Source organism: Hyla sarda, chromosome 4 (genome assembly GCF_029499605.1).
Source record: "Hyla sarda isolate aHylSar1 chromosome 4, aHylSar1.hap1, whole genome shotgun sequence".
Taxonomy (NCBI): domain Eukaryota; kingdom Metazoa; phylum Chordata; class Amphibia; order Anura; family Hylidae; genus Hyla; species Hyla sarda.
In genome coordinates, this window is record NC_079192.1 from 15800966 (window position 1) to 15825805 (window position 24840).

Consider the following 24840-nt stretch of genomic DNA (forward strand, 5'->3'; position numbering starts at 1 on the left):
TGTGGGGGGAACTATACTGCCAATCTAATGTGGGGGGAACTATACTGCCTACCTAATGTGGGGGGAACTATACTGCCAACCTAATGTGGGGGGAACTATACTGCAAACCTAATGTGGGGGGAACTATACTGCCAACCTAATGTGGGGGGAACTATACTGCCAACCTAATGTGGGGGGAACTATACTGCCAACCTAATGTGGGGGAACATGCTGCCTACTAATGTGGGGGAACATGCTGCCTACCTAATGTGGGGGGAACTACAAGATACTGTACATTGCGGTAGGAGGGGTAGTCTTATATGGCTAGTATATCCCAAACTCTACATTTTAACTGTAAAAGTTGGGGGTCGTCCTGTACACCCAGTCGTCTTATACGCCGGCATATACGGTATGTGGGGGTGGGGGGTGGGGAGGGGTCCTACAGATACAACCGGCCCTTTGAGGGTGACCAAACTGCTGATGCGGCCCCCGATGAATTTGAGTTTGACACCCCTGGCGTAAGATGTGTACAATCCCACAACAGATGGGCATCAGGTAGAGAGCAACGAGGACAACAGGAGTCTGGCCAAACTCCAGGGGGGGGTGGGGGGGTGCTGCCAACCTAATGTGGGGGGAACTATACTGCCAACTAATGTGGGGGAACATGCTGCCAACTAATGTGGGGGAACATGCTGCCTACCTAATATGGGGGGAACTATACTGCCTACCTAATGTGGGGGGAACTATACTGCCTACCTAATGTGGGGGGAACTATACTGCCAACCTAATGTGGGGGAACATGCTGCCTACTAATGTGGGGGAACATGCTGCCTACCTAATGTGGGGGGAACTATACTGCTTACCTAATGTGGGGGGAACTATACTGCCTACCTAATGTGTCGGGAACTATACTGCCAACCTAATGTGGGGGAACTATGCTGCCTACTAATGTGGGGGGAACATGCTGCCTACTAATGTGGGGGAACATGCTGCCTACCTAATGTGGGGGGAACTATACTGCCTACCTAATGTGGGGGGAATTATACTGCAAACCTAATGTGGGGGGAACTATGCTGCCAACCTAATGTGGGGGGGGAACTATACTGCCAACCTAATTTGGGGGGAATTATACTGCCTACCTAATGTGGGGGGAACTATACTGCCAACCTAATGTGGGGGGAACTATACTGCCAACCTAATGTGGGGGGAACTATACTGCCAACCTAATGTGGGGGGAACTATACTGCCAACCTAATGTGGGGGAACATGCTGCCTACTAATGTGGGGGAACATGCTGCCTACCTAATGTGGGGGGAACTACAAGATACTGTACATTGCGGTAGAAGGGGTAGTCTTATATGGCTAGTATATCCCAAACTCTACATTTTAACTGTAAAAGTTGGGGGTCGTTCTATACACCCAGTCGTCTTATACGCCGGCATATACGGTATGTGGGGGGGGGGGGGGGGGGGGGGGGAGGGGTCCTACAGATACAACCGGCCCTTTGAGGGTGACCAAACTGCTGATGTGGCCCCCGATGAATTTGAGTTTGACACCCCTGGCGTAAGATGTGTACAATCCCACATCACATGTAACAGATGTGCATCAGGTAGAGAGCAACGAGGACAACAGGAGTCTGGCCAAACTCCAAACCCATGGAGAAAGGCAGGGGTCCGGTACACCCTATGTAATAATAACAACTGGGAGAGACGATGAGCCTCTGACACTGCCAGTTTTGGAGTCATAGACACCACCTGGGGATCATGGGGATCCAAATGGGAGAGTTATGTAACACAATATAGAAACTGTGGCATCAATACCATCTTGATTAGATTGGTACTACCTGCCATCGAGAGAGGGAGCTTACGCCATGTGACTACCTTACAAGCACTACGATCTAATAAAGGCACAAGATTAAGAGCAATATAGCTAGAGGAAGAGGCCGTAATCATAATACCCAGGTATTTGAACTTAGGATCCCACTACTGGGATGCCCACCCTGGCAACATCCGGGACCAGTAGCAAGGGGTCTAAAGGAAGGAAAGTATATTTATCCTAGTTTATGGTCAGACCCGAATATCCACCAAACTGTTCAATCAAATGCATCAGCGGAGGAAGAGAATGAGCAACATCACCCAAGAAAAAAAGCATGTCATGAGCATATAGAGCAATGCGTTCATCAAGGGCACCATAACGGAATCCTCTAAACTCCGTTGGCGATCAGACCAACACGGCCAGGGGTTCTATGGCAATAGCAAAAAGAAAGGGGGACAAAGGACACCCCTGGCGTGTGCCTCTACATAAGGGGAAGGAGTGAGAAAGTAAATCGTTAGCCCTGATCCAGGCCACAGAGCTGCATACAATTACTGAATCCATTTAAAAAATTGAGGACCGAAGCCCATTTGACACATCACACTCCACAAAAAGTGCCACTCAACGCTGTCAAAAGATTTGGCAGCGTCGAGTGAGAGCACAGCCCTACCAACAGCCCCCTCCTGCATCAATTGTAGATTCAGAAAAAGCTGTCTAATATGATCAGCCCTGGTCTTGCCAGGCATAAACCAAGTTTGATCACTATGCACCAGAGTAGAGATCACCCCCAGCAACCGATTTGCAGGTACCTTAGCCAACAATTTAATATCTGAACATAACGAGATCGGTCGGTGAGAGCCCACTAACAACAGATCTTTTCCGGGCTTCAGCAATAGCAATATAACAGCCTCCAACATAGAAGTCGGTAAACCCTCCTCGACTTCAGCAGCCTGCAGAACTTCTAGCAACTGAGGAAGCAGTATGTCACTATACCTTTTAAGATATTCATTGGGCAGCCGGTCCACCCCAGGGGACTTCTCATTCGGTAAAGAACCCAGGGCCTCCATCAACTCCTCCAAAGTAATGGGCGCATCTATGGAATCTCTTTGGATTTGCGACAGGGCTGCAAAACAAACTGATCCACAGCAGCATCATCATATAAAAATTTGGAGGAAAACGTGTCCTCATAAAAGGAGAGAATTTTAGTATCCTCTCGAACCATAGACCCAGCACTATCGCAGAGACAAGGAATAGCTGTGGAACCCTGTTGTACCGGAATCATATGCGCCAATAAATGGCCAGTGCTTTGTACACGCAAAAACTTTATTGTCCGCCATTTGTAGTAGATGTGCATCCAGTAGAGAACACAGACTGCCAGCGAGCGAGGAACTCCCTCTCAGCAGAAAGCACCTGTCTTTGCAACGATTCCTGTTTCTCTCGATTCTTCGATTTACGCGTGTTAATGTCTCTAATGAACACTCCCCGGACAAAAGCCTTCAGAGAATCCCACAGTACCCCCATTGAAGCTGAACCTCGATTAATTGTCAAGAAGGCTTCAATATCTGCTTCCAGGGTGGGGCATATAGTGGGCACCTGAAGCCAGAACGGATTGAGGAGGCATAAGGAGCCCTTAACTCTTGGACAATGGCCAAAGCCAAGGTGTACATGAATAGGAGAGTCATCCGATAAATGACGAGGGAGGTATTCCGCCACCCATGGGAATATCAGCTCATTACCCAATGCCAAATCAATACGTGAAAGAGTACCATGGGAACTAGAATAGCAGGAATACTGTACACCTGTAGGATTACGCCTCCTCCAGAGATCAACCCACGCAGCGTCCTCCACAAACCTAGTGAGACCAGTAACGGAAGATCCTATAGGGACCCCTCTACCCCCAAATTTATCTAAGGACACATTTAAAAGATTATTGAAATCCCCTATTAGAAGAAGAGGTACATCCGGCAGAGAAGAAACAAAAGACCACTCTGCTTAATACATCACAAGAATATGGAGGAGGGATATATATTGCAGCCAATATACAGGGCACATGATGAAATTCGCCATAAAAGCACACAAAATGATCGTCAGGGTCAATCAGACTAGAGAAACACTTAAAGAGAATATTTCTGTGGATAAGAACACTGACACCTCTTGCATGAGATGAATAAGTGGCATGGAATGTATAGGCGAACCACGTATCATCCGTCAAGTGAGTCTCAGAAAGACACAAGACAGCGGGTTGATGAGACTTATGCACCTGCAGAACAGCAAGCCGTTTTGTAGGATCATTAAGGCCCCACACATTCCATGCCACTACATGTACATCAGCAGTCATAGGAGTGGACAAAACAATAAATGAAGCACGGAAAGGACAGGCACAGTGGAAAATGACCAAGTAGGACTAGCCAAAGCAAGAACACGGACAATTGAACAAGAACACGACCTGGAGGAGGGACCAAAAATAAGACAAACACCCCAAACAAACATCAAAGACACAAATGTCGCAACTCGCAACACAAGGGGCAAAGAAAAAGCCCAGTAACCAAGAGCATGTAGCATACAAATTAAAAATTTGGCCCATCAATAGTGCAAGTATGTTCCCAGGAGAAGAACAACATAACAGAGGCATCTGGCATTATACAAAACAGATCATAGAACAACACCCCCAGGGAACATTAAAAAAAGGTAAAACCCCCCTATCCCCTTAGGAAGGAAAAAAAAGGGAGGGGGGTAGGGTGCATGTAGGGATAGAAAAGGTCCCCTAGCCCATCAAACAGGACAAAATGGCTAAGTCATCCCCCCCTCAAGGGGAGGGAAGTACAATCCGGAGAGCGCCTGCTGAGAGGGAAACCCGGGAGAGGCAGCTATAGTTAGCCATGTGACCGCCACAATGGTCGGAGACAATCCCAGCGACACAGGCAACGAAGCATCATTGGTGGGCCCGCCGAAGTTTCTCTTCATGAGCATCCAGCCAGTCCGCAACCGCTGCCGAGGTGTCAAATAAATGGTTAGTGCCCATGGCCACCACCCTCAGTTTGGCCGGATAAAGCATGGAGAATCACATTGAGGGCACATAAACGGCTCTTGACATCCATATATATCCATATCTCCAGCTCTATTCTTTTGGACTTCAGCGGAAAAGTCCGTAAACACAGAAACACGATTGCCGTTAATGGCGAGATGTTCCATGTCCCGAGCTTTACGTAGAATAATGTCTCTATCCTTATAATGCAGGATACAAATAAGCACAGCCTGGGGCGGAGCCCCTGGCGGGAGAGGTCTAGTGGGCACCCTGTGCGCCCATTCCACTGCAAAGAGGGGCGTCAGAGTGTCTTTTCCAAAAGTGTTAAGGAGACAGCTCTCAAAGAATTCTCCAGGGCTGCGGCCCTCCAATTTTTCCGTCAGCCCCACTAGGGGTATGTTGTTTCGCCGCAGGCAATTTTCCATATCATCCGACTTAGCAGCCAGCACGGTCAGATTAGTAATCACACAGTGCGTATTCCATTTCAGGGGGGGATACCTGATCTTCCAAATCCCCAACTCTCCTCCACCGCCCCAATCCGCTCAGATACTTTCTGCATATCATGATGTAAGAGGTTAATGTCCTCATGCATACCACCAATGAGAAGCTTCATATCAGCATTCCCCTTAGAAATAGCTAACATCATATCCTTAAGCGTTGGCGTAGGTTCAGGGGTAGCAGAATGTGTGGCAATGGCCCTTTGTCATTGAGGCCCCATAATGGCAGAGAAAGGGTTAAGGCTCGATCAAGCATGACCTGGCAATGCAGTGACCACCCCAGCATAGGAGAAGGGAGTAGGAGACACAGACCCAAGCACTTGTATGGCAGGAGAAACAGTTGAGGAGGTTGTAACAGGCACTGCAGGGGCTCCAGCAGCAGGAGGGTTAACTGCAGGCCGTGCTGTACTCACTGACTGTCCCGGCATGTCTTTGGGCCCTGAGTCCGCAGAAAGAGTCTGCTCCGCCGGTAGCCACTCTGCCCCCGCATCACTGATGTCGCTCCAGTCGTCAGCTGCAGCCCGATCCGACTCAGGAGGTTCTGTGACCCGGGCGAATGTCTGTAACTGCTCCGCCACGCCGGCCATCTCAGCGCAAGATGGCGCCGGCTCACCATGCGGCCCGGTCCCGCCGCCTCCCTGCGCCCTGTTCCCCTTGTTTCTGTTGCTGCGCCCGGCCATCTCTCACCGGCCGCTTCAGGAGAGGTACGGCAGCTCACTGCAGGGTTCGGGGATGATGAAAGTGCCAGTTACCATGGATAAATTGAGGATCAGTAGTGGAGCTCCAGGATGCTCCGACCGCTCACATGCCGTGCTAAGCCACGCCCCCAGGGATCAGGATATATATTAGTTTATACACCTCCCCTTCAGTTATATCTGTATACTGCTACTATTTCTATTGGATCAGGATATATAGTAGTAATACACCTCTCCTCCAGGTCTATCTGTATACTGCTGCTATCTCTATTAGATCAGGATATATAGTAGTTATAGACCTCTATCCAGCTCTATCTGTATACTGCTGTTGCTATCTCCAAGGGATCAGGATATATAGTAGTTATACACCTCTATCCAGCTCTATCTGTATTCTGCTGCTATATCTATGAGATCATGATATATAGTAGTTATAGACCTCCAGATCTATATGTATACTGCTGCTGCTATCTCTGGGATCAGGATATAGTCGTAGTCACACACCTCCCCTCCAGCTCTTTCTATATACTGCTGCTATCTCTATGGGATCAGGATATACATTAGTTATGCTCTTCCCCTCCAGCTCTATCTGTATACAGCTGCTGCTATCTCTATGGTTTCAGAAGTTTCATAAAAATGCAACTTGTGACCACTGCCTGAAAATGAAGAATCAGTTGTGATTTTAGATCCAATTACCTTTGTCCTCATTACAATATTTTTTATAAAAAAGGCATTTTGAATAGGAAAATATGTCAAAACTGCACATAATGTGAACTGACATCAACCCACTTATGAGTCTCAACAGTTTAGGCTTCTAGGTGTTGGAGCTAAGCCAAGTGATTAGGTAGATAGCAGGTGAATTGCAGTGATGAGATTCCACCCCCCCCCTCTCTCAAAGACCGAAGAATTATGTGAATTGTAGGCAGCATTAGGAAATTATTTTTGTTCTGAAATAGAAATTGGTATGGCTGAAAACCCATGCCTGCCACTTTAGCTCAACGGGTCGCTTCTCGGCCTTTTGGCTAAGATCAAGTGTAGTATCTGTTCTTATCAGTGGTTTAGTCTCTGCCATTGATGTAGGACGGATGCTGCATGGAGGAGCAGGTGTACCGGGTCATTCCGGGGCTGGTGCCACGTAACAGCTAAATGGCTGCCTGGATGTGACCTGTTTCCTCTGGGTCACGCCATGAGGCTGGGAGGGTCTAGGGCCGAGGTACTTTTGTGCCTCGGGGAGTGGTGACCCTGAGGTGCCGAAACTCACTGGGTGTTATAACTCACTGAGTGAACGCACTGCACCATACACTCTTCACCTTTGGCACTCACCCTTGGTATACCGGCCTTCTGGCTAGGATCAGGGACATTTTTTATAGATCCGGCCGAATGACTGAGCAGTATATCTGCACTCATCCACTTATTTATTCTTTTTGTATGTCACTGTCCCACTTTATGTGTTTTGTTTGTACACAGGATTTGTCAGGATGTGGTAGCCCTTCTGGGTGTCCCTCCTGGCAGTCTAGGGGAGGTGTGTGTGGCCATTTGGTTGCTCACATCCCTGCAACCCCTGGGCATCTTGGCTTCGGTCAAGATGCCATCAGTATACGGCTTCTTTTGCTGATACCTTGGTTAACCCCTAAGTTGAAGCCAGGTGCATTTGCAGCCCCTTAGTAGCTTCGGCAAAAAGGAGCATCGAACCTGGATCCTTGCAGGTGCCTTTTGGCCTGGAGGTGAAGGGTAGGTTTGTTGGGGGGCCTCTCTCCTGTTGGAGAAGGCCTTAGTGATAGACCGCATCCTTTGTGAGTGTTTTTTTAGTTTGACACGTTTGCACTTTTTCTTGCACTTAGAGCACTTGCCTCGGCTCTTAACATTTTTTTTTTTAGCTCAACGGGTAAGCACAAGATTTACAGAAGAACCTCTACATTATCTGTAATAATAACCTATATAAGGAAATAAAAAATAAATTCCCAGAGTGCTTCGTTAACATTGTGACAGTGGTAATGTAATCCTGTTTCACTGTGAGAACCTTATAAAGACTTATGTAAACCTTTGCAAACATTTTCTTTATTAAAATAAAGCAGCTTTGCAAATAGCCTGGATTAAATCTCTACCGTTTTATGTAAACAGCTCCTGTGTCTAGTTATGTGCTCACATTGACACAGATACTGTTCCTTACTAATGGATTATACACAAGCCCTGGGTGTAGTCTAATCCTGCTATTTGCTTAACCTTTTCCTGAGCGCTGTAAATGTATCCACGTCTTGTGGAGGGAGGTGTGAAACGCGTCTGATACACGTGCAACCTTCATTTTTATAATGTGCTGAATGTATCATGGAGGGGGCCCAGAGGTGGTACCCTCACCTGTCAGATGGCATATAGTGTCTGCATGTCCTTAAAGTCTCAAATAAGAATTCATTTTTAAAAGGAGCACTTTGGGTATAATCCATACACCTTTGCCATCCTAACAGTGCACCCTATAACAGTACCAGACCCACATTGCCCCCCATAAGAGTACCAGCCACATAGTATTCTCCATTACAGTACTGTACCAGCCACATAGTATTCTCCATTACAGTACTGTGCCAGCCACATAATATTCTCCATTACAGTACCAGTAACATAATATTCTCCATTACAGTACCAATAACATTATATTCCCCATTACAGTACCAATAATATTCTCCATTACAGTACCAATAACATAATATTCTCCATTACAGTTCCAATAACATAATATTCTCCATTACAGTACCAATAACATAATATTCCCCATTACACTACCAGTAACATAATATTCTCCATTACAGTACCAATAATATTCTCCATTACAGTACCAATAATATTCTCCATTACAGTACCAGTAACATAATATTCTCCATTACAGTACCAGTAACATAATATTCTCCATTACAGTACCAATAACATATTATTCTCCATTACAGTACCAATAACATAATATTCCCCATTACAGTACCAGTAACATAATATTCTCCATTACAGTACCAATAACATAATATTCTCCATTACAGTACCAGTAACATAATATTCTCCATTACAGTACCAGTAACATAATATTCTCCATTACAGTACCAATAACATAATATTCCCCATTACAGTACCAAAAACATAATATTCTCCATTACAGTTCCAGAAACATAATATTCCCCATTACAGTACCAGTAACATAATATTCTCCATTACAATACCAATAACATAATATTCCCCATTACAGTACCAATAACATAATATTCTCCATTACAGTACCAATAACATAATATTCCCCATTACAGTACCAATAACATAATATTCTCCATTACAGTTCCAATAACATAATATTCTCCATTACAGTACCAGTAACATAATATTCTCCATTACAGTACCAGTAACATAATATTCTCCATTACAGTACCAATAACATAATATTCTCCATTACAGTACCAATAACATAATATTCCCCATTACAGTACCAATAACATAATATTCTCCATTACAGTACCAGTAACATAATATTCCCCATTACAGTACCAATAACATAATATTCCCCATTACAGTACCAATAACATAATATTCTCCATTACAGTTCCAGTAACATAATATTCTCCATTACAGTACCAGTAACATAATATTCTCCATTACAGTGCCAATAACATAATATTCTCCATTACAGTACCAGTAACATAATATTCTCCATTACAGTACCAATAACATAATATTCTCCATTACAGTACCAATAACATAATATTCTCCATTACAGTACCAGTAACATAATATTCTCCATTACAGTTCCAGTAACATAATATTCTCCATTACAGTACCAATAACATAATATTCTCCATTACAGTACCAGTAACATAATATTCCCCATTACAGTACCAATAACATAATTTTCTCCATTACAGTTCCAATAACATAATATTCTCCATTACAGTACCAATAACATAATATTCCCCATTACAGTACCAGTAACATAATATTCCCCATTACAGTACCAATAACATAATATTCCCCATTACAGTACCAGTAACATAATATTCTCCATTACAGTACCAGTAACATAATATTCTCCATTACAGTACCAATAACATAATATTCTCCATTACAGTACCAATAACATAATATTCTCCATTACAGTACCAATAACATAATATTCCCCATTACAGTACCAGTAACATAATATTCTCCATTACAGAACCAATAACATAATATTCTCCATTACAGTACCAATAACATAATTTTCCCCATTACAGTACCAGTAATATTCTCCATTACAGTATCAGTAATATTCTCCATTACAGTACCAATAACATATTATTCTCCATTACAGTACCAATAACATACTATTCCCCATTACAGTACCAGTAACATAATATTCTCCATTACAGTACCAGTAATATAATATTCTACATTACAGTACCAGTAACATAATATTCTCCATTACAGTACCAATAACATAATATTCTCCATTACAGTTCCAGTAACATAATATTCTCCATTACAGTACCAATAACATATTATTCTCTATTACAGTACCAATAACATAATATTCTCCATTACAGTTCCAGTAACATAATATTCTCCATAATTGTACCAGCCTCTTAGTGCTTTCCATATCTGTGCCAGCCACACAATGCACTCTAAAACAGTACCAGCCACACTCTATTCTCCATTTATGTGAAAGACTAACAGTGCACCACTAGAACAGTACCAGCCGCTTAGTGCTTCCAATAACATTACCAGCCACATAAAAGTACCAACAAGATAATAATCTCCATAACAGTATCTGCCTCATGATGCACCCCAGTACAAGCAACGTGGTATTCTCCATAACAGTATCAGCCTCATAGGATTCATAATAATAGTGCCGGCCACACAGTGTGCCCTTTGACAGTACCAGCTTATAGTACTACCCCATAGTAGTACTAGACACGGTGGGGGGGGGATTTATCAAAACGTGTGGAGGAAAAGTTGCCCATAACAGCCAATCAGATTGCTTCTTTCATTTTTAAAGAGGCATGTGAAAAATAAAAGAAGCGATCTGATTGGTTGCTGTGTGCAACTGGTCAACTTTTGCTCTATACAAGTTTTGATACTTTTTCCCCATGGTGCCTCCCATAACTGTACTCCCATAGCAGTGCTAGACATGCAGGGCCTCCCATAACTGTACTAGCCACATAGTACTACCCTATAGCAGTGCTAGACATACATGGCCTCCCATAACTGTACTAGCCACATAGTACTACCCTATAGCAGTGCTAGACATACATGGCCTCCCATAACTGTACTAGCCACATAGTACTACCCTATAGCAGTGCTAGACATACATGGCCTCCCATAACTGTACTAGCCACATAGTACTACCCTATAGCAGTGCTAGACATACATGGCCTCCCATAACTGTACTAGCCACATAGTACTACCTCATAGCAGTGCTAGACATACATGGCCTCCCATAACTGTACTAGCCACATAGTACTACCTCATAGCAGTGCTAGACATACATGGCCTCCCATAACTGTACTAGCCACATAGTACTACCCTAGAGCAGTGCTAGACATACATGGCCTCCCATAACTGTACTAGCCACATAGTACTACCCTAGAGCAGTGCTAGACATACATGGCCTCCCATAACTGTACTAGCCACATAGTACTACCCTAGAGCAGTGCTAGACATACAGGGCCTCCCATAACTATACCAGCCACATAGTACTACCCTAGAGCAGTGCTAGACATGCAGGGCCTCCCATAACTATACCAGCCACATAGTACTTGCCTAGAGCAGTGCTAGACATGCATGGCCTCCCATAACTGTACTAGCCACGTAGTACTACCCTATAGCAGTGCTAGACATACATGGCCTCCCATAACTGTACTAGCCACATAGTACTACCCTAGAGCAGTGCTAGACATACATGGCCTCCCATAACTGTACTAGCCACATAGTACTACCCTAGAGCAGTGCTAGACATACATGGCCTCCCATAACTGTACTAGCCACATAGTACTACCCTAGAGCAGTGCTAGGCATACAGGGCCTCCCATAACTATACCAGCCACATAGTACTACCCTAGAGCAGTGCTAGACATACAGGGCCTCCCATAACTATACCAGCCACATAGTACTACCCTAGAGCAGTGCTAGACATGCATGGCCTCCCATAACTGTACTAGCCACATAGTACTACCCTAGAGCAGTGCTAGACATAAAGGGCCTCCCATAACATTACAGAGATTGGAGCTGCATTGAGGGTTTGGGGGCACACAGAATGGCTGTGGGCTACAGCCTGCCTCCCCTCTGGTATAAGGTCATGTTCTGTGCTAAGTTGAAAGTAAATGGAGATCATAAAGACTTACCTTTCTTTACAGGGACACACCAGGGGCCCTTTCCTTGTGAGCGCCCCACTGTCCACAATCATTAACTGGGAGCGCGAGTTCCAGATGTGGGCTCCAGGCTTTTACGTTGTGACTTATACAGGGGACAAGGACAGCCGGGCAGTTATCCGAGAAAACGAGTTCTCCTACCAGGACAACGTCATGAAGGGAGGGAAGAAAGCCTTCAAGATGAAGGTGAGGACCTAGTTCATGAGAAAAGTCATTACTTATTGAATACATTAAGGTAGAGAAAGTTGTGGTTTAAATATTGGGGTTTTTGTTTACTCATTAATTCTTCTCTTTTCTCCTCCCCTGCAAGGCTCAGGCTCAAGTGAAGTTTCACGTTCTTCTAACCTCGTACGAGCTGATCACTATTGATCAGGCTGCTCTAGGATCTATTCGTTGGGCCTGTCTGGTGGTGGATGAGGCTCATCGTCTGAAGAACAACCAATCAAAGGTATGTATGATATATGTCTTATAGCAGTTCAAAAGAGTCAAGTTAAAGGGGTACTCCGCCCCTAGACATCTTATCCCCTATCCTTTGGATAAGTTGTCTGATCGCGGGGGTTCCGCCACTGGGGACCCCCGCGATCACGGCTAGGGCCCCCCAGACATCCGGTGCACGGTGCGAACTTCATTCCGTGCCGGATGACTGGCGATGCGGGGCGGAGGCTCATGAAGTTACGGTCACGCCACACTTGTGACGTCATGACCACGCTCCCTCAATGCAAGTCTATGGGAGGGGGCGCGACGGCCGTCACACCCCCTTCCATAGACTTGCATTGAGGGAGCGTGGCGTTGACATCACAAGCGAGACGTGACCGTGATGTCATGAGCCTCCGGCGCTGTGCAGCAGGGAGATTGCGGGGGTCCCCAGCGGCGGGACCCCCACGATCAAACATCTTATCCTCCATCCTTTGGATAGGGGATAAGATGTCTAGAGGCGGTGTACCTCTTTAACTGCTATGTTTAACATCCATCATAAAGAAGGTGGGGGTCTATAAAAGTGCCATTGATAACAGTGTGATATGTTTCTATATTCTTAATTTCTGCAGTTTTTCCGGGTGCTCAATGGATACCAGATAGATTACAAGCTGCTCCTCACAGGAACCCCTCTACAGAATAACCTGGAGGAACTGTTCCATCTGCTCAACTTCCTCACTCCAGAGCGATTCAAGTACATGTTTTCTATTATGCTTTTCTCTTCTCGAATATTTAAACAACTTAAAGTGGGACTCCCATGATTAAGGAAGCTCTCTAGATTTAGTTTTTGCCCATATCGTGCACACTCACCATTACTAGTCCTTTGGTGCCATCTGTTTCTTTTCACACAGCTGCATCCATGCATTTCATTTTTGTAACTGGGTTAAGTGATCACTCATCTGACCTACAGCAAATCACATTGCTTAAAGGGGTACTCCATCACTAGACATGTTATCCCCTAACCGCAACTGCCATTCCCCTTCCATTCATGTCTATGGGAGAAGGTCTGACTGCTGTGTACGTCACAAACAGGAAAGCCCCGGGCTTCCATGTTCATGAACGCTGCAATGCCGGCCTCGAGATCGTGGGGGGATGAGGGTGGTGGATGGGGTGTTCTGGGGTCTCAGTGGCCGGACCCCCGCGATCAGACATGTTATCTCCTATATTTTGGATAGAGGATGACATGTCAAGAGGCGGAGTACCCCTTCAATGTGTCAGAGAAAGTGTTCAGTCCTGGGTCAGCTGACTTCCTATAAACTAAAAGAGGACAACATCACCTATCAGAACCTTCCTGAGAGTTCCAAGACTCCTCCTCCTTGACTATCAATAATAAAGTCTTCAAAAATAAACACTCTTACTGCAGGCGCACTGTGACTTCTGTACACAATAGGATGCTTCTCTTTAACCTAATTTGTTGACATTTATGGTTCATATTTCCTTACAGAATAGATAATCCGGTCCTTGATTAATATCCGGACCATAACTTATCTTTTTTTCTCAATCATTTGTAGTAATCTAGAAGGGTTCTTAGAAGAATTTGCAGATATTTCCAAAGAAGATCAGATCAAGAAGTTGCACGACCTGCTGGGTCCCCACATGCTGCGACGACTGAAAGCCGATGTGTTTAAGAATATGCCGGCCAAGACTGAGCTCATAGTCAGAGTGGAGCTCAGCCCTATGCAGAAGTAAGTAAGGGATGACATTACTGCCATATATGTGCCCTGTCAGTAATAATATATATATAATACTGACATACAGTGGGGCAAAAAAGTATTTAGTCAGCCACCAATTGTACAAGTTCTCCCACTTAATAGATAAGAGAGGCTGTAATTTTCATCATAGGTTATAACCTCAACTATGAGAGACAGAATGAGAAAAAAAAATCCATAAAATCACATTGACTGATTTTAAAAGAATTTATTTGCAAATGTTGCTGGTAAATAAGCATTGGATCACCTACAAACAAGCAAGATTTCTGGCTCTCACAGACCTGTAACTTCTTCTTTAAGAGTCTCCTGTGTCCTCCACTCGTTACCTGTATTAAAGGAGTACTCCGGAGCAAAATATTTATAGCCCATTGTAAAGCTAGCCCAAAGTTATATAATATTCTAAGGTACCTCAGCTGCGCTAACTGCACGCTTATACGACTTTGTGAAAACCGGAAGTGCAGCCAGTATCTCACAATTATGAATTTCGTACCCCTGTATTTAGCCTGCCGCAGCCATCTTGGTAACAAAACGTCATCACTGTAAATATCCTCCCCTCTCTTGCACGACCCCCCTAGCCGCAAGTCACTCCCATACTTTACATATTCATATAATTCTTGTTTGCCCAGCCGTCATTGGCTGGACTGCGCAAAATGACTCTGAATGCCTCCCGCCTATCACATCAAGCAGAGCGTGCCTGCGCACTCAGTATTTCCCCAGGACTATACATGTAACCACTCCTGGCCAATGATTTCCCGGTTACGCTGCCGTAACTAACAAGGAAATTCTTCAAACAAGTTACATATGATTTCAACGTGTAATGTTTCAACAGGGCGGGTTTAATATAATTACTCGGGAGGGGAAAGGATGAGGTAGGGGAGGGGGTGAGGAGGACTGAGGCAGGGAGGGACAGAAAGCTGGAGCAAGCCAGCATGGGGGATGATGATTTTTACGTCATCTACCACACCACCATAACTTGGATGTACCGGGAATTTCATAACACTGCAGTGGGAAAAAGGCTGGACCGATTGAAGAAAGAAGGACATGTACATAAAGGTACAGCTGCAGGGAACATTTTGGGCTAAAAAAATTGCACCACAGTACTCCTTTAATGGCACCTGTTTGAACTTGTTATCAGTATAAAAGACACCTGTCCACAACCTCAAACAGTCACACTCCAAACTCCACTATGGCCAAGACCAAGGAGCTGTTGAAGGACACCAGAAACAAAATTGTAGACCTGCACCAGGGTGGGAAGACTGAATCTGCAATAGGGAAGCAGCTTGGTGTGAAGAAATCAACTGTGGGAGCAATTATTAGAAAATGGAAGACATACAAGACCACCGATAATCTCCCTCGATCTGGGGCTCCACGCAAGATCTCACCCCATGGTGTCAAAATAATACCAAGAACGGTGAGCAAAAATCCCAGAACCACATGGGGGGGGACCTAGTGAATGACCTGCTGAGAGCTGGGACCAAAGTAACAAAGGCTACCATCAGTAACACACTACACTGCCAGGGACTCAAATCATGCAGTGCCAGACGTGTCCCCCTGCTCAAGCCAGTACATGTCCGAGCCAGTCTGAAGTTTGCTAGAAAGCATTTGGATGATCCAGAAGAGGATTGGGAGAATGTCATATGGTCAGATGAAACTAAAGTAGAACTTTTTGGTAAAAACTCAACTGGTCGTGTTTGGAGGAGAAAGAATGCTAAGTTGTATCCAAAGAACACCATACCTACTGTGAAGCATGGGGGTGGAAACATCATGCTTTGGGGCTGTTTTTCTGCTAAGGGACCGGGACGACTGATCCGTGTAAAGAAAAGAATGAATGGGGCCATGTATCGTGAGATTTTGAGTGTAAACCTCCTTCCATCAGCAAGGGCATTGAAGATGAAACGTGGCTGGGTCTTTCAGCATGACAATAATCCCAAACACACCACCCGGGCAATGAAGGAGTGGCTTCGTAAGGAGCATTTCAAGGTCCTATAGTGGCCTAGCCAGTCTCCAGATCTCAACCCCATAGAAAAACTTTGGAGGGAGTTGTTGCCCAATGACAGCCCCAAAACATCACTGCTCTAGAGGAGATCTGCATGGAGGAATGGGCCATAATACCAGCATCAGTGTGTGAAAACCTTGTGAAGACTTACAGAAAACATTTGACCTCTGTCATTGGCAACAAAGGGTTTATAGCAAAGTATTGAGATGAACTTTTGTTATTGACCAAATACTTCTTTTCCACCACAATTTGCAAATAAATTCTTAAAAAATCAGACAATGTGACTTTATGTTTTTTTTTCCTCATTATGTCTCTTATAGTTGAGGTTATAACCTGTGATGGAAATTACAGCCTCTCATCTTTTTAGGTGGGGGAACTTGCACAATTGGCGTCTGACTAAACACTTTTTTGCCCCACTGTACATTATACTTTCCCAATGTGTTACCCCTAATGTAAGGAATTATCTGTGCTATTTCACAGGAAATATTACAAGTTTATCCTTACTCGTAACTTCGAGGCTCTCAACTCTCGAGGAGGAGGAAACCAAGTATCTTTACTGAACATAATGATGGACCTGAAGAAATGCTGCAACCATCCCTATCTCTTCCCTGTGGCTGCAATGGTGAGATACAGTCTGTTCACTCCACCTTTAGGGGTAAAGCTTGGCCATGCACATAAGACAGCTGTCCACATTAATGCTTGTTTAGCCAATGGCTATCTTTCTCCTTCCATCAATACACGCGAATGCTCAGCTTGGCTGAGCATGCATGTGTTTCCAATGGAGAGTGGAGGGGTAAGTAGTTGCCGCACTCCTCTGGTGGCAGCTTATTTCCCTGAAACCAACATGGCTGATTCTTTCTCACCCACAATGCTTGCAGTCAAAAGTCAAGAAGGCACCGTACCCTTTAGATCAGTGGTCTTCAACCTGCGGACCTCCAGATGTTGCAAAACTACAACTCCCAGCATGCCCGGACAGCCGTTGGCTGTCCGGGCATGCTGGGAGTTGTAGTTTTGTAACATCTGGAGGTCCGCAGGTTGAAGACCACTGCTTTAGATCGTCCGCTCGTCCCACCGGTGGGTTGGATGACACAGGTGTAACGTGTATGGGCATCTTAAAGTGAAAGGGCATTTATACACAATATCAGATAGATGTGGGCACCACCTCCGACCTGCCTGTCCCGAATCGTACACCCACCCCCCCCCCCCCAGTCTGGTTGTGGCCACTAAAGGTGAACCAGAAGCCAAGAACAGACAAGGCTTTTTATTGCAGAGGGTCTGACCGATGAGACCACCCGCGATCTCCTGTATGGAGCTCTGGCTCTCCTGGTGCATGGAGCAGGGGTCGGCACACGCCCTCCATTCATGGGAGAGCCAGAGATACACGAGCCTTGTACCCGCCTACCTCCAGCTCTCCCATAGAGATGTATGGAGGGCGTGTGCTGACCTCACTTTGTGCGCGAGGAGAGCCAGAGCACCATAGAGGAGATCGCGAAGGCTCCCAGCGGTTGGACCCCTGCGTTCAGACACTTCTCACCTAATCTTTGGATAGTGGATACATTTTCTTGCGATGGACTTCTCCTTTAACATAGGCCCGGTGCCATAGTATGGTAAGTCACCAAGTCTGATGAGATTTCCCTCTGCATAATATAATAACCCATCCCTTTTATGTTGCAGGAGTCTCCCAAACTTCCAACTGGTGCCTACGAGGGAGGAGCTCTCATTAAATCCTCTGGAAAACTGCTCCTCTTACAGAAGATGCTCCGCAAGCTGCATGAACAAGGACACCGAGTGCTCATATTCTCCCAGGTCTCGTCTCCATGCAGTGATGTCCACATTCATTATAGATCTCACAGATTCATCAGATCTCTCCTCAATAGAGCAGAACCCGACAGAAACCCCTCATAAATCAGTGTGGTCTGTGTTTACCAGTGGTTTCTGTATATAGGATCTGGCAGTTCATTGTGCTTTACTGTATCAATGAAAACCACGACAAAGGTCTGAGCAGTGCTAAAGGATTTAACAAGGTCTACTTGTTCAGCAGCGCCGCTTTGGTCTGTGGACTGTGCCTGGTATTGCAGCTTAGTCAGTATTGACTTTTCATGGCTTCATTCCCAACCACTGACAATGTACTTCTTCTCATTTTTCCAGATGACCAAGATGCTGGACCTCTTAGAAGACTTCCTGGACTACGAGGGGTATAAATACGAGCGAATAGACGGAGGGATCACCGGCGCGTTAAGACAAGAAGCTATTGATAGATTTAATGGTGAGGACGTTAAACTGCTATGATTTAGCTTTACCCCTTAAAATGCAGCAGAAGCATAAAGCATTGCCTACCTGTCTGCCTCCATTCTGAAACTACCAAAAATCTATTTTTCTTGGGGTGGGGTGTGGGGGTGCTTAGTCATGTACTTTCTGGTTTAGCAGTTGCTCAGGACTACAATTCCCAGAATGCATTATTTTCCCTCAGATCTTCCTTACAGCCCTCCCACTGTGCCTACTCCCCTGTTCCCTGTCCAGAGCTGTTGCAGAACATTTCACTACACAGCAGACTATTGCACAGTCCGTTAGATTGCAGCACCTGCTATTCATTACCTGTCTGCTCCTCTGCCTGTGGCATTGTTCAGCACAAGGCAGCATGCTGTAACCACACCTTATTCTTCCCTAAATGTCCCAAAATAGAAATAGATGTATATGTGTATATGATATATATATATATATATATATATATATATATATATATATAGGCTGTAGGGGCTAGAGCTCTGATACAAGATCCAGCCACCCCTCCTGAGACAGCAGAGGATGAAATGTCATTTTGGAGAAGAGGAAAGAGTTGGAGAGCTGGAGACAGCACCACAATGACAGGACTACGCAACAACAAAGAAAACCAATCGGAGTCACTTATGAATAAATAATATGTCTGAGCGACAACAAGTTTATTAAACATATATGAAAAACAATTGCATACAATATGAAAAGTGATGTACCGAAGCGTGCGTCGGAGTGGTGCTATCCCGCCTCCTGCCACCACTTTGTCTCCTGTTCATATTTTATTAGGTCTCTATATGGTCTGCTTATATGCACTTGTCACTTTTCTTACCCATTTGGCACCTTACTCTCACTTGAGTATTTAGGGTGGATATGTTATACCGTACCCTCCAGTGCAATAGTGTGCCGTGACACTTTATATTTATTCTTATTCATGTTTGCTGCTATAGATTGTGACCTATTTACATATATCTTTACTAATAGATTGTGGGCAGGGCCGGTGATAACACCTTGTCTTTCTCTCGCTATTCATTTTTCATATTGTATGTAATTATTTTTCATATATGTTTAATAAACTTGTTGTCGCTCAGACATATCATTTATTCATAAGTGACTCCAATTGGTTTTCTTGTTTTTTTTAAATATATATATATATAAATATATATATACATATATATATATATACATATATATATGGAGTTCACAAACTGATGCCCATACATACAGCAGGGGATATACCAGTATAACACTACAGTATATTACTAGAGTACATTTTCTCCCCAGTGTGTTGTCTGCTGGTTTTGTAATGACAGGACTACACAACTTCCTGTCAGGCGAGAGGAAGGAGCTTAGGAGCTGTTAAGACAACAACACACTGGCAGTGAGAGGACTACACAACTTTTTTTTTGTCAGGGGAGAGGGAGGAGCAGGGGAGCTGCTGAGACAACATCACACTAACGATGAGAGGACTACACAACTTACTGTAAGGGTGCATTCACACCACGTTTTTGCAATACAGTTCCCGTATCAGGTTTTTGGGGAAAAACGGATTCCTCAAAACCGGACTAAACTGTATCAAAACGTGTATACAAATTTTAACCTGTATACGGTTTGAAAAATGACATCCGGTTGCATCTGTTTTTTAAGAAGAAAACGTATACGTTTTTAACTTTTCACTCCATTTTGAATAAAGTTTTACTTGTTTGATTGAAATTCTAAGAAAAAAAACTGTGCAAAGTCAAAAATCGTATGGTGAAAACCGGATGGAACTGTACGCACATACGGTTCTGTACGGTTCCCATTGACTCCCATGTTTAAAAAAAACGTATACGGTTTAATACAGTTTTTCAACCGGACCTAAAACCGTGGTAGACTACGGTTTTGGGTACAGGAAAAAAGCCTTACAAAACCGTACAGGATGCAAAACGGACACAACCTGATGCATCTTTTGGCGTACGGTTTTCAATGGAGAGTCAATGCATACGGTTTCCAATACGGTTCCATACGGTTTTCACATAGAAAACATATACGGGAACTGTATTGCAAAAACGTGGTGTGAATGCACCCTAAGGAGAGAGCGAGGCGCTTCTGAGACAACACAACACTGACAGTGAGAGGACTACACAACTTCCTGTCAGGAGAGAGGGAGTAGCTGCTGAGACAACACCACACTTACAATGAAAGGACTACACAATTTCCTGCCAGGAGAGAGGGAGGGGCTGGGGTGCTGCTGAGACAACATCACATTGACAATAAGAGGACTATACAACTTCCTATTAGGGGTGAATCACATAAAAACATGCTGAAGCCAGTACAATATGTGATTAACACTTCATGACCTTCTGTTCTCATTTTTTGTGTAGCTCCTGGAGCTCAGCAGTTCTGCTTCTTACTTTCTACTCGTGCCGGGGGCCTCGGGATCAACCTGGCTACTGCAGACACTGTCATCATCTACGACTCCGACTGGAACCCCCACAATGACATTCAGGTAGGATTGTGTTGAGCTGACCTGTAGTCACATGTTACAGCGTCCAGTCACTTAGCCGACAGCTTTCTCTTCCGATCCCTTAATACACGTAACCTCTGGCTCAGCCTGGAGGGTCATGTGTTCTGAATAAAGGGAGGAGAAGGCTGAGGGGGAGGCTTATCTCCTGACAATGAAAGAATAGGGCATCCCCGGTTTTATAATTACCTGTTCCCGGGGTCCACTCTACATCTTGTCTCTGGTGGCGTCCTCCTGAGCTGTCACTGTGCGCGGTGACAGTGACGTTGCGTCACGTCACTGCGCACAGCGTAACGCAGGACGCAGCAGGAGCCAGAAGTAGCGTTGACCCGGGGCCCCTGGAACAGGTAGTTATAAAACCAGGGATGGGGGAGGCAATGGGGCCGGGGCGGTGCGGTGGGTCGTGGGGGGGGAGGGGTGGTCGCGGTGCGGGGGGCATTATCGGCATATCGGCAAGGTAATTGCCGATACCGATAATGCCCAAAATCGTGATTATCGGCCGATAATATCGGCCAAACCAATAATCGGTCGATCCCTACTGCGGCTCTCCGGGCATGCTGGGAGCTGTAGTTTTGCAACATCTGGAGGTCCGCAGGTTGGAGACCACTGGCATATGTGGTCTGAACGGAGTAACTAGGTAGCTCTGTTCAGGCCATTGAAATGAATGGCACTTGCTGCTCACCCAGTATACATGGGCAGTCCATTCTTGGTCGGATGCTGATGATGCCTGTGATGAGTCTTATCTGCACATAGGCCATTGCGGTGCCTCAAGTTTAGCAGATTTGGCAAAAAAGCAGCTAATAGTTTGTTTTTTAAACAAGTATATCAATCTCCTAAAGTTATCCACATGACCAGTAGTTGTACCCCCAAACTGGTCACGAGAACCAAAGGAAAATTGTACCCCTGCTTCAATGGCTCGTAACGTTCGCTGAACGTTTTTCAAGCGTTGACCATTTCCGAGCCGCGCATGCATGTGATCTCTATTCCAGGCGTACAATTTCCTTTGGTTTTTATAATTGGTGGGGGCCCCAGCTGTTAGATGCCCGCCATCGTTCCTGTGAATAGGGTATAACCTTAGGAGATGGGAGCACGCCTTTAAAGGGCTACTCCGGTGGAAAACTTTTTATTTATTAATTTTTTTAATCAACTGGTTCCAGAAAGTTAAACAGATTTGTAAATTACTTCTATTAAAAAATCTTAATCCTTTCAGTACTTATTAGCTACTGAATACTACAGAGGAAATTATTTTCTTTTTGGAACACAGAGCTCTCTGCTGACATCATGACCACAGTTCTCTCTGCTGTCATCTCTGTCCATTTTAGGAACTGTCCAGAGTAGGAGAAAATCCCCATAGCAAACATATGCTGCTCTGGACAGTTCCTAAAATGGACAGAGGTGTCAGCAGAGAGCACTGTGCTTGTGATTCAGCAGAGTGCTCTGTGTTTCATAAAGAAAAGCGTTTCCTATGTAGTATACAGCAGCTAATAAGTACTAGTAGGATTGAGCTTTTTTAATAGAAGTAATTTACAAATCTGTTTAACTTTCTGGCACCAGTTGATTTAAAAAAATAAAAATAAATAAAGTTTTCCACCGGAGTACCCCTTTAAAGTGTAATTCAAGGTTTGTTCTCCCATCTGCTCTGCAGAGTTCTCATGGTGAGATACAGGCCATGCTGGTCGGTACAGTTGCCCAGTGAGTTCCGTGCATGAGTCTTATTAATTAGCAAAGCTCTCGTGCACGGAACAAGCTCGGCAACCGGACCGTACATTGTGTGCAGCGCCTCTTCACGCCGAACTTTGCAGAAAGGACAGATTGACGCTGGATTTACATTATAAATTCATGGACTGTGTATCTCGGACAGATTCCCCTAAGGCTAGGTTCACACTGTGGAATTTCTGGGCAGAATTTCTGCCAGAGATGAAGCCGGCCGCACTAGGACCGAGCAGACTGCATTACTGCCCCCATAGACTGCAATGCATTTCTGGGTGGATCTTTTTGGGAGATCTGCTCAGAAATACATTGCCATCTATGGGGACGGCAATGTAGTCTGCACGGTCCTAGTGCCGCCGGCTTCATCTCCGGCAGAAATTCTGCCCAGAAATTCCACAGTGTGAACCTAGCCTTATACTTTGCAGCATACCCTATATGAGTGACCCTGTAGTCACTTTTCACACTTTCTCTTCCAGGCCTTCAGCAGGGCTCACCGCATCGGCCAGGCCAACAAAGTGATGATCTATAGATTTGTGACGCGGGCGTCTGTCGAGGAACGTATAACACAAGTGGCCAAAAGGAAGATGATGTTGACTCATCTTGTGGTCAGACCAGGGCTTGGCTCCAAGGCTGGTTCCATGTCCAAGCAGGAGCTCGATGACATCCTGAAGTTTGGGACAGAAGAGCTATTTAAGGATGAAATAGAAGGTAAGGGGGAAGCACGGTCTTGGTCGTCGGCCAACAACCACAAATAGCTCATGGGGTTTGCTGATCAACCACACTACAAACCATTTTAAGTATAGAGCGGCATTCAGCTGAATCACTAATAGTGTAAGTGGTCACATTGAAATCCAGCAGGTTTGGATTTCTGCCGACGAAGCCAGATAACTACTACTCCACCCAATCTCGCCCTCAGGGTGCTCTCACATGGCCAGATTCCCAGGCGGGTTTCTCGTTGCAAGTTTAAATGGGTGCGTGTTCTCCGCGGCAAAATTTTTGCAGCGAAAAAAACCCCACCACAGACCCCCATTGAAGTCAACAGGGTCTGTGGTGTATTTTACACAGTGGAAATTCCACAGCTGAAAATCTGCTACGAGATACCGCCCCCATTTAAACTCTTAGGCTGGGTTCACACCACGTTTTTCAAATACGGTAACCGTATACGGTTTTCCGCAAAAAAACGTATACGACCGTGTCCGAAACCGTATGCATAGAGAATGCATTGTAAACCGTATTCCAAATGTTGTGTACGGTTGCATTCGTTTCGCCTCAGATACGGTTTTGCCGATTTTTCAACCGTAGGCAAAAACGCTCTCGACCACGCTCCGGAAAACCGTATGTGAACCGTATGCGGTTCTTTTAACATTGTTGTCTATGAGAACCGTACACAGAATTTCAAAATACGGTTGCACACGGTTTTTCTAATCCGTTTTTGGAGTTGACACATGCGCAGATTGGAATTTCAATAGAACAATAGTAACTTTATTAAATTGCTGTAAAACTAATTCCAACAAAATAGCAAAACCGTTGGCAAAAACAGATGCAAACGGATAGAACCGTACACACGTTTTGGAACCGTATATGGGGAAAAACCATTAACGTTTTAATCTGGAGTCATACGGTTGCATACGGTTTTTGCCATACGTTTTTTAGCGGAAAACTGTATACGGTAACCATATTTGAAAAACGTGGTGTGAACCCAGCCTTAGCTGGAAACACACTGGGGATTCTGCCCTTGTGAACGTACCCTCAGGGTAGACCCACACTGCTTTCCTTCCCCTATCAATCTTATTCCTCT

At 44.9% G+C, this 24840-nt stretch overlaps 1 protein-coding gene and 1 pseudogene across 6 annotated transcripts in view; both read left to right on the plus strand.

Annotated features, from left to right (window-relative positions):
* CHD3 (chromodomain helicase DNA binding protein 3) overlaps nucleotides 1-24840 on the plus strand; it is a 152032-nt gene that overhangs the window by 66864 nt on the left and 60328 nt on the right. For all 6 annotated transcript variants that reach the window (XM_056570094.1, XM_056570091.1, XM_056570092.1 and 3 more), the window contains 9 exons: nucleotides 12365-12565; nucleotides 12690-12827; nucleotides 13426-13547; nucleotides 14365-14538; nucleotides 17039-17180; nucleotides 18233-18364; nucleotides 18707-18824; nucleotides 21193-21317; nucleotides 23519-23750. In XM_056570094.1, the coding sequence (XP_056426069.1) occupies nucleotides 12365-12565; nucleotides 12690-12827; nucleotides 13426-13547; nucleotides 14365-14538; nucleotides 17039-17180; nucleotides 18233-18364; nucleotides 18707-18824; nucleotides 21193-21317; nucleotides 23519-23750 (1384 nt within the window). The remainder of the gene's footprint in view (nucleotides 1-12364; nucleotides 12566-12689; nucleotides 12828-13425; nucleotides 13548-14364; nucleotides 14539-17038; nucleotides 17181-18232; nucleotides 18365-18706; nucleotides 18825-21192; nucleotides 21318-23518; nucleotides 23751-24840) is intronic.
* LOC130267880 (U2 spliceosomal RNA) lies at nucleotides 7008-7175 on the plus strand (annotated as a pseudogene).